Source organism: Prunus avium, chromosome 3 (genome assembly GCF_965620075.1).
Source record: "Prunus avium chromosome 3, drPruAviu1.hap1.1, whole genome shotgun sequence".
Classification (NCBI taxonomy): domain Eukaryota; kingdom Viridiplantae; phylum Streptophyta; class Magnoliopsida; order Rosales; family Rosaceae; genus Prunus; species Prunus avium.
The window spans coordinates 4813965-4825197 of NC_142286.1; the positions used below are offsets into that span (position 1 = coordinate 4813965).

The 11233-nt window shown below is 36.3% G+C and overlaps 1 protein-coding gene across 1 annotated transcript; it reads right to left on the reverse strand.

The window, feature by feature from the left end:
- Nucleotides 1-1220: 1220 nt before the first annotated feature.
- On the reverse strand, nucleotides 1221-10369 carry LOC148295486 (ABC transporter G family member 29-like). The gene is made up of 22 exons (XM_088250179.1): nucleotides 10077-10369; nucleotides 9537-9964; nucleotides 8508-8717; nucleotides 8294-8378; nucleotides 8037-8196; nucleotides 7838-7914; nucleotides 7677-7730; nucleotides 7404-7494; nucleotides 6424-6725; nucleotides 5226-5824; nucleotides 4982-5142; nucleotides 4758-4867; nucleotides 4507-4660; nucleotides 4254-4409; nucleotides 3992-4167; nucleotides 3561-3893; nucleotides 3092-3466; nucleotides 2860-2993; nucleotides 2532-2759; nucleotides 2232-2403; nucleotides 1821-2075; nucleotides 1221-1658 (listed from the first exon to the last, which is right to left on the reverse strand). The coding sequence occupies exons 2-22, from the start codon at nucleotides 9947-9949 to the stop codon at nucleotides 1386-1388; spliced, it is 4518 nt and encodes a 1505-aa protein (XP_088106305.1). The 5' UTR covers nucleotides 9950-9964; nucleotides 10077-10369; the 3' UTR covers nucleotides 1221-1385.
- Nucleotides 10370-11233: the final 864 nt, after the last annotated feature.

Sequence of the window (11233 nt, forward strand, 5' to 3'; positions counted from 1 at the left end):
TGGAGAATGTGGGTTTTGTAACAAACTCATATGTTCCTACAGATAGGCCTTAAAATTTGCAAATGGAGGCAAAAAAAAATTTATGGAAGAAACTAATGCAGTCCCATCATAGCTCTTAGTACGTAGGATAGATAATGGAAGCCAAAAACAAAATCAAATTGGCAATGTAGGTAGTCTTGATAGTACACCGACCAAAGAAGGAGGGGGTCTAGAGACCCAAACATGATGGCACACCCTCGCAATGGCCAAAGCTAAAGCATGATCGAATTCATTGATAAAGTCTTGGGTAAATTAGCAAGACTTTTGGCGTTAAGAATTAGGCTTGAAATTTTTCAACAGTCATTAATTTTTTGGATACCACAAAATTTTTAAAGATTTTTTAAAATCACAATTCAATACCACTAAACTTTTAAATACTATTTAAAAGTCATAATTGAATTCCTCCAGACTTTTAAACTCATTAAAAGTCTTTAAAAGTTAGAATTCTTGGAATTCCAAGGAAAAATTCGAGGGGGATTATGTCAAACACTAGATATAGACCCAAACCTAAGTGGGACCTTTTGTAGGTTCCCTACATGCATGGAGCACAATTTAGTTTGAAAATTCCGATTTCAACCGAATACGTTAATCAACATTAATTGTGGCTAATAGAAGGGTGCGTTTTCCAACATTTAAAATTGACCACACCCTTTGTGGGTGCCATGATAAAATATTAAAGGATCTGGCCTGAGTTTATAAGGACTTAGGGCCTGTTTGGGAGTGCTTCTGAAAGGGCCAAAAGCGCTTTCTAATAACTAAAAACGCTTCTGACAGCGTTTGGCAGAAAAATTTAGAAGCGCTTTTGGGTCATAGAAGCGCTTCTTGGAGAAGCACCTGCTATGTGCTTCTTCAGGAAGTACTCCCAAGTGCTTTTCCACGAAGCACTTTAATTTTTTATGAAAATTCAAGATTTTTATAATAAAAGCGCTTTTGTTAGAAGCGCTTATGAGCAGAAGTACTTCCTAGAGAAGCATTCCCAAACGAGCCCTTAGGCTACTCTACCATTGCCAATTGATTTTGAAGTTGAACCTCAACTTTCTTCATATCTATTATATATAATACACTACATGAACTGATATCACAAAGTTCAAATCAATTATATCCATCCACAGCCCAGTTTTGTTTAGCTTCGATGGTCCATCCAAACCCTAAACATAAGCTTCATCGGTAACAAAATAATCAGCATCTTTAAACAAAAGGTATATATCTCACTTACTTTCTCAATAGAACAATTGATCATGCTTACAGATCTTGCCTCCTTCAGTTCTTGGGGTACATTCTTACATATATTTACATGTCTCACTTTCTGTAACATATATAACACGTACAATATAACAAGAATGTTTCTATCTAACTTGGAAGTTGAGTGTCCTTATGCAGTAGGCAAACAAGAAGGCAAAGAAGAGTGTGAAGCCAACCAGAACCCCAGCCACTGGTCCCATGAAGTTTGGATCAAATCCATAATGATCTTCTATGTACCCTTTCACAGTAGGGTCAGGTGTGATCCCAGGTGCTCTAATGGTGTCCTCAATATCACCATACTGCGACACAATCAATCCATACACTGTCCATGCGACTGGACAGATCCAGTAGTACCAAACCCACCACTTGGGTATTCTCTGAAAATTCCAAAGTTAAAGAACTTCGCGTTAGCATAAGTTCATAACGAGTTTCGATTACTTGGTCACCATTTTGGTAATGTTAACCAAGAAATCACATGAGTTTTTTTATAATTGAATTTGAAAGTTGGTGCTTGTGAGAAGAAGAAAACTACTACTTACTGGTCTTGGTATGAAGAAACCCGAGAAGAGATTGAAGACCGAATAAAATGCTGCTGCAAATATGGCTGCTACTTGGTGGTTTGGTGTGATGGAAACAGTCATCATTCCGTAGTATGTGAAGTAAAGGAATGAGAAGAAGTTGATGAAGAAGAACCAGAAGAACTTTGCTGCTGTCCATTGGAAGCTCACCATAGCATACACTATCAATGTATAATATGTGGTTTGAATAAACACATATGGTATTTCAACAATGACCTGCATGCCATATATATGGTTTTATTTGAATCAGTTAGATTGAGGTAGACAATTTGATAGCACAAAACTATGATACAATTAATAATGTCTTATGAATTGGATGGTTAATTTGTCTAAAATGTTAGTTACTGTAAACATATAAGGCCCCTCACTTACCTGTGCCAGTGCATAAGGTAGTGCAGAGTACATCCCAGCAGCTCTTTCTCGGTAGAAAACTGTTCGTTCAATCGCAACTATTGGCTGAACTGTTCCGCAGTTATTGACTCCAACAAAAAGCACAGCAGCATACATAGCCCCAATAATCATGGAAAGATCAGCTGTGCTTTCTCTGAATATGGAACAAAGACAAATAGCTCAGTAATTGGTGTATGTAAACTCTCGAAGGCATTTTTCTGCAGCAAAAAGAGCCTCCCTACTTGAAGTTATGAACTAGTTAAGTGGGAGATAAGCGCATACCTTTTAGTGCCAACCTTCCAGAAAATAGTTCCAAGCAGAAGTGCAGCTACCAAGGTAAAAACGAATCTAACAAGGTTATAATCAGGACTTCGCCAATAAGTCCACCACTGCTTCCAGAGGCAAGACTTGAACTGCTTCCATGATGACTGAGAATACTGAGTCGTAAAATAGAGATCTTTTGCTCCTGCTGGTGGTGTGCTCAACTCCTTTACTAAAGCTTTGTTTCTCCTGGTCATAGAGAAGAATTTATATTTCGGAAAAGTCAGCCAAATTCTGGACCCTACAAACTATTAGTATTTCTAAACTTTTTGGTTTGTTTTTTACTTACTGGTGCAAGGAAGATGATTTGTAGTGTTGAGCAAAGTCCATTCTAAGCCGAAGCTCAGTTGATACCGAGCTCGCCTCTAGCATCCATGTGGCTGGATTATACTTCTCTTTGATTTTTGTCACACCAGGAACTGCCTGGAATAGATCAAGAAGTATGGACTTAGATAATACTGCATTTGTTTATTTGTTTGTGCAACATTAAGAAAATGAAAAAGTTTCGGAAGGCAAAATACCTCAAAATATTCGACAATCTTGTGAGAATTGCGGCCCAAGGGTCCCGAGTAGATAACTTGTCCTCCTCTCTTCATCAGTAGCAGCTCATCAAAGGCCTCAAAGATATCAATGCTAGGCTGATGAATTGTGCAGACAACTGTTCTCCCTGTGTCCACAGTGTTTCTAACAGTTCTCATAACAATGGCAGCTGCCCTTGCATCAAGACCTGATGTTGGCTCATCCATGAAAATGATTGAGGGATTAGCAACAAGCTCAACTGCAATTGTTAACCTCTTTCTTTGTTCAGTTGACAACCCTGAAATTCCTGGAAGCCCCACTAAAGCATCTTTGAGACCATCTAGCTCGACTAATTCCATCACTTGATCTACAAAAATCTGCAATTATCATAAAACAAAGAGCATGCAGTTTCAGAATTTAAATAATCACGCTATGGATTGTTCCTAGAAGTATTGCAAGGCATGATTTTACCATCTTTTCCTCATTGTTGACTTCTTTAGGGAGCCTAAGGAAAGCTGAGTAAATCAGTGACTCTTTGATAGTGACTTGAGGTGAGTGGATATCTGTTTGTTCACAATAACCAGAAATTCTTGCAAACGTTTCTTGCTTCTTAGGGTACCCGGAAATTCTAATGTCCCCTTCAATATACCCACCAGTCTTTCTTCCTGCTAAGACATCCATCAAAGTTGTCTTCCCAGCCCCGCTGACCCCCATTAGAGCAGTCAAGACCCCAGGCCTAAATGCACCAGTTACTTCACGAAGTAGTTGCAGCCTGTCCTCTGCCACTCCTTCTTCCTTCATTTCCTGTTAGTGTGAAGTAAGTTAGCAAAGTAGTGAAGTTGAAATATAATCTGATGTTTCAGGTGCATAAAGAGTGTAGAGGGAAAATAAATATCTCTTACTTGGGGCATGTCCACATAGTAATTAACACTGTCAAAGGACATTGCAAGAGGAGTGAAAGGTAGAACCATTCCTCTCTTCGGGGCAACACCACTGGCGATTTCAAGAGACGAATCAGCATTTCTACTTAGTTCATTGGCATTGGATCGACTGCTCATTCTCCGGATTGTCATTTCTCCTAAAAGATTTTTAGTCCAATAATTAAGAAACTTGGATACCAAATTATTTTCACATTTCAATTGCCAAGAGTTTTCTGTTTCTTACTTGAGTTGTTTCCATCAGTAGAAGATAAAGATCTAGAAAATGAGTCTTTCTTTGACGGGGGCCTTCTAAGCCTTGGTTCTTCCTTTGATTCTTCTAGGTCTGCCTCCATTTCGTTTGCCACTTCTTCGGATATTATGGCTTGTGGCTTTCGGGGAGCTAGTTTATTGAAACAAGATCATTAAAATCTTCACTTTGAAACAACAAATAAAAGAAGAAAATCCATGTTTGACATAAAAGGAATGTTGATTCTTACCGTTTAGGTACATAAGCGAGAGCGTATAAATTACGTTGAAGAGAACTGCAAACCCAAGAGTAGCGGCAGCCCCAATCCAATACCAGTTTTTGTCAGGGTAAACATCAAAGTTATTTAGCACTGCCACACCCAAGCTGGTAACATTATCTGAAGCCTGCAACACAATGAAGTCCATTTTAGAATCTAACCTTTTTGTTAAACAAATCTAGCTCATCAATGATGCATGCAAGGAAGAGCCTTGTATGGCATACCAGTTTGTTCATCCACCTCGGAGAATACATTTCGTTTACAGTCATAGCATTGAAGCCATATGTCATAGGTGAAACCCAGTATCCCCAAATCCACCAGTTGGGAATTTGACCTGTGAAAAATGAAGCAAACTCATTGATGATTCAGTGAAGTACTAACCGTGCTCATCTTTTGTAGGTTTTTGACTTCTTTGACAACTACATTCAATATTCAGTTTCATGCTAACCTTTAGGAATTAAGAAACCTCCAAGCAAGAAAACAATGAGCACGGCGAGAGTCCCCCCCATGTTCGATATGATGATGGTCCTGCAGACTCCTGCAATAAGCCTAAACATCCCAGAAGCCATTTGTTGGAGCAAAAATACCAACAATAGATGCTTGAAAAACCTGCAAATATTTTGACATATTCAAACTCAGAGTTTCTTGAAAAACCAAAGACATAAATGAAATGAAGCATACAAATTTTGTACCTGCTAGCTTCTGGTGCAAATCCAATGGTGTAATATGTAATGGCAACCCAAATAGAAGATTCCAAGATGGATATAGGAATCCCAAGCAGGACAGATGGGACAGTGAAAGTCCAAGCAGGGTGGAAGAGTAGGTCTCTGTGCTTGTAAAACACAGGGAGCCTTGCAATGGTCAAAGAGAGCTCAGCAAAACCATTGAACATGTTAACGATCATGGTAAATATAAGTGCACCAACATAAACTGCTGCATCCCCTTCATTCCTATTGTTCATTTCGGTCCTCAAGAAAACGGTGGAGGCTATAAATGCACCTATTATAATTTGGACCGTCTTGAAGATGTAGATGAAGGAGTTCCTCTTCATGAGCAGCCATTCTCTGTCAAAGCAGGCCTTGAGAAGCTCCATTTTGGGTATTGAATATCTTGTGAACACAAGAGCTGCTTTGTGGCCGCGAGGCTTGTCGAAAGGGATTGAGAGCTCATTTTCGAGCCTCATGCCCACATGGAAGCGTTTGAACCTGTTTGCAAATTCTGTGACTGATACGTATCTGTATTGCTTCCTACTGTCATCCCAATATTGTTCTTGGTCTTTTCTTGATGTAACCTGAGAAAGTTTAACACAGTTATGGGTTGGAAAATTGGCCCATCAAAATTATGGATTTAGATTAGTACAATTTCATGGGCTGTTAAAACTGTTCAAACCATTCAAACCGATCCAATCAAACCCGGATATGCTTGATTCGTTTTTACACTAAAAGTGTAATATTGAACCGAGTCGAACCAAATTGCAATTAGTTTAGTTTGGCTTATTTAGAAATTGTCTAAACCAAACTAAGCTGCCATATTTTTTTAAAATTTTAACAATGACATTTTCTTATTTGGTATCATCGTTTTACTAATTCATCTCAACATTGATATTAACCTTTTAATAAAATAAAATAAAATAAAATAAAATCACTAAGGTATTCATATTTGAATGACATCTCTCTCTAAAAAATTGCTTAATTGCTTAGAAAGTGAACTAACTTAACCAAACCAATCATTAAATGAATTAGTGATTATTTTACTAGATTTAATTCAAACGGGATGTTTCATTATTCAACATGTGATTTGAGACCTAAACCGAACCAAACCAAACCACAACATGTCAACTACTAATCACAACCTATAATATTTATTAAGTGAGACCTATCAAGATTTTACCTCTTGCAAGAAATCGGCGGTTCCCTTTCGCTCGGGGCAACGAAATCCACAGCTCTCAAAGAACTCTAAAATGTTCTCACGTGGGCCCTGGTAGACGATCTGGCCTTCCGATAAAAGGATGATGTCATCAAAGAGATCGAACGTCTCAGGAGCAGGTTGGAGTAGGGACATCAAGATTGTGGCCTCGGTGATGTGTACAATTTGTTGTAGGCACTTCACTATTTGAAATGTCGTGGAGCTATCTAGACCCGTTGAGATCTCATCCATGAACAATGCTTTAGTAGGCCCCACAATCATCTCACCTGTATTTCACCATATTAATTTAAGCTTGTCAACACATATGAAGTTTATACGAAATATTTAGTTTATAATTTACAATGACTCCTAATTTGAGAATATAATTTTTAATTTTCTTAAAAAACTTTGACGGTACAATAATAAATTTAATTAATCAATAAAAAAACACAAAGAAAGACCTAAACAAATTTAACAGAATGATCAAAATATACATTAGAATGTACTTATTAATAAGGTATTCGAATTGATTTAGCAACAACTTTGGAAAGATGAAGGAATTCGTAAATTATATTTGTACCATGTAAGTAGTTAAATTACTCTTTTTATCGTTGAAATTTGGAAGAGTTCACAAGTTTACTTCTTCACTCGCCTACTAATAATAATAAAAAGTAGTTAAATTACTCTTCAGAACATATTTTCCGTCCAAGAAAGACCCTTCAAGACTCAAGAGGGATAGTTCTATGAATAAAAAAAATAAAGAGGGGTCCCTTTTTCTTTATAAATTTTCAACTACAACAGTTAAAAATTCTACTATAAAATATTTTTATTTTAATTAGATTGGGGGATCCTATAGAATAATTTGAGACATGCTTTTCTCAAAGTCAAAGAAAATTCAAAGTGTAAGAGAGAGGACCCCATTTTTGTTAGTAAAATCAAAAGAAAAAACGAAGGTGGGAATTGACCTGTGGTAACTCGTTTTTTCTGCCCACCAGAAATCCCTCTCTGCATCTCATCTCCAACAAGTGTGTCCTTGCAAATATCAAGCCCCAAAATCTGTTCCAAATTCAATCCAAAATCATGTCAGCAATAACATGAGGTCATGCTTCATCACTATTTTAATTAGCAAGACATTCTAAAGGGTGTTTTAGAACCAAGGCAGACACTTTCTTTTCTTTTTTTTTCGCCGCCTTTAATAATTAATTTGAAGAAAAAAATAATAATTAAGAAATACTTACTTTTAGAGTATAATCAGTAATGAGACTGCTCTCAATTCCTCCCATTGAAACAGCCTGAAAAAAAATTAAAAATAAAATTAGATTACACATTAGACAGAAATTCTCTTATGCGAACGTCCGGACGTTGGATACATAAATCTTACGACTATAAATATTTATACCTTCATGAAAAGGTCTAGTTCTGGCTCTGGAAATATTCCAGCGGCCTTTTCTCTTCTAGCAAGCTCAGAAAGAAGTTCTACATATATAAAACCCAATGAATATAATTTAAAAAATTATTACGAAATTCATTTCCAAAATTACAAATGAATAAATAAAGAGAGCCAAATTTGAGTTTGAGTTTGGGTTTTGGTGACTTACCATATCGAGTACCAACCCCTTGGCACCTTGCTGAAAAATCTAGGGTTTCTTTGACTGTCATAACTCCGATATGAACATCATTTTGGCTAATATATGCAGATGTCTTCAGCGGCACAAATTCATTCAGCCTGTACCCATTGTAAGTGATTTCTCCTTTAACCTGTTCAATATTTATAAATAATAAATAATTTTAAAAAAAGTTATTATTATTATTCTAATAAACCCTATTTTATTAACAGTGTCTTTTGACTCCTGACCTTCAAGTCTGGGTCCAATTTCCCAGCTAGTGCCAGCAAAAGGGTTGTTTTCCCTGAGGATGGGGGACCTAGTAAAAGAGCCATCCTACAACCCAAAAATAAAAAAAAAATAAAAAAAAGTTACAAAAACCCTAATTAATCAAAATCAATAACTAATGACCTCATCTAATTATTAATTTGGAATAAACTCCTTATTAGTTACTTTAAACCGTACCTTGACGGTTTAATAATGCTAGAGGCATCTTTGAGAATTGTTAAATTTGTTCTCTTAGCCAGTTTAATCCCAATTAAGCCAAGAGCTGATTCTGCAATGTTCCGAGCAACATTTGGGAGGGTGGGAAGAGCTCTGGTGCCGACATGGCAATCGGCTTCAACGGTCAAATTCTTAAACCTAACTTCCACTGTTGGAAGTCTGATCCCAATCCTGAAATCAATTACAACACATGAGAAAATTAATTAACTCATAATTACTATGCTCCAATTTGATTCCCTTTGCAATAAAAGAGCAGCGTGAAAGTTCTTTTCTGGACCTAATTTGTTTGTCCCTTAAGAAATTAATGAAAGAGACACAATATTAAGCAACCCTTGACAATGATACATGCATGATGGATTATAAATCCCCGAAAACAAAACAATAAAATAAAGTTAAGATCGGATATAGAACTCATAAATTAGTATTCGGCTTGCATCGCAAGCCCGCTACTCTGCTTACCAAGACAGCGACTTAAGCTAGTTTTTGTGTCTCACATCTTCGTGTTCCATTTGGCCTCTAATCAAGGTCAAAGAAACGATAAACGAAAGCGATCAATGGTAAATTATGTATGAAAGCGACTATGCAATTAATTAATTAAATAAACTTAACCATATCTAAGTAGTGATACATGGATGACATTGTTGATACATCGATCTCTCATGTAACAAATTCTAAAGGCTGAACACCTCTACCCCGAAAGGTTACATGACTCACAAATATTAGTGGGTCCCGCATCCATTAGTGCGAGAGGCATACGCATTGCATTTGTTTCATTCAAAAAAAATTATTTTTTAAGGACCTCTCCTATTAAGAGGAGCGATAATAATATACTAAATATCAAGTTTCATCCATTAGTGAGTAAATATTTTAATATGAGTTATTGAAAATAGTTTTCTACTAAATATCAACAAAAAGAAGAGACGAGTGAGATAGAGAAAAACAAGGAATATACACCCGGTTGCACGTAAGTTTAATCATGGTAGAACTTACTTATCAATTCTACTTCTGAACTTTTTCAAGAACTTCTCATTGTCTTCCTCTGCAACCTTAAAAATCCTGTCAATCAAATTTTGGCGGTCGTTTATGTCGAGCTTTAAAACATCAACCTCCTTATGCACCACTTTGTTGTTGTTGTTGTTGTTGTGTCCTTGAGGTTCTGTTTCCACATAGGACTTGATAATGCTTGTTCTTAGCCGATCATATGTGGGCAGTTTCTCAATGGCTGCCCATTTCAGAGCCTCTTCATCTTCATCGACGTGGCTGTTTCTCCGAGAGTGCGAGGCATTCGCAAACACTTCTTCCATGCTCCAACTTGCTCTGCTAAAACTCCTGCTTATGCTTCTGCTATAGCTATGGTGCCTCTGATGTGATTGTGAACCTTTCACTTTCTCTGTTGCGTCCATTTTCGACTTACCGTTCTGAAATGTTACAAAAAAATAATGATAATTTAGTAAAAATGGAATAGCTTTATGCTCTGTTTGGTTTCTGAGAAAATTGAAATTTGGGTTTCTAAATAAGGAAACAGAATACCTCAACGGGGTTCAACACCAAATTCTTGGTTTTTAGTTGAAGGGGGAGTTTTGTGAACTTTTCTTGCCAACCAAACAAGGGATGAAGAACTTACTTATTTGGTGTTTGTTGAATGACAAGGGGGAAGGGGTTTGGTTTCTCTCCTTTGGAAACTGAACAGGAAGCAGAGGAAATGGGTTGGTGGAGTTTGAAAAATTATTCTCTTCACACTTCCCCACTTTCTCAACTTTATTCTTGGAAATCAAAATCTCTCTTTCTAATTTTCTCCCTTGCCAAATGGCCCTGAGGAGATTTTGGACTGGTGTGATTTGTTCCCTTTGAGAAGTTTTGTGGTATTTATACATGCACAAGAGGGTGAAAATTCTCTATTTCTTAAATCATTGAAATAGTCAATATTAATTTTGTTTTCACGTCAATTATTTTTTTTAAAAGAAAATGTCTGCTTTTTTTTTTTTTAAACACAAAGGGTTTAGATAGAAAGAAAAAAAAAGTCTAAACTTGACGTTAAAAAAAAAAGGGGCATTTTCTCTGTTTTTTTTAAAAGCATACATTTTCTTTAAAAAAAATAATTGACGTTAAAAAAAAATTAATAAGATGGTAAGAAAGTTGTGAAATTTTTTTGGATAAATTGAATACATTTAATAAGGGTAAACTTGAAAAGCAAAAGTTAGCTTATATAATATATTAATGACATTGTTTTAAGTGTAAGGAGAATGACACATGTCAAATAAAAAATAGAGAATATCCAAAAAAGAAGATTAGAGAGAAGGTTGCTAGCATTCCTTCTAGAGACCTACATGTATGGAGCACAATTTAGTTTGAAAATTCCGATTTCAACCGAATACGTTCGTTGATCAACATTAATTGTGGCTAATAGAAGGGTGCGTTTTCAAACATTTGAAATTGACCACGCCCTTTGTGGGTGCCGTGATCAAATTGTTTTTTTTTAAAGCACAGATGTACAACACATGTAGTTAATATAGGAGGAAAGGCATGTGGCTTCTGTTAGCGAGTAGAGCATATCCTATTCTATTTGGGTTTTATTTATTTTTCCTTTTGTGTAGATATTATGTAATTAGGATTCCACTTATTTCCTAATTAAACCCTACTAGGGTTTGTAACCTGTATTATAAATACCTCATTTCGGAGAATGAAAT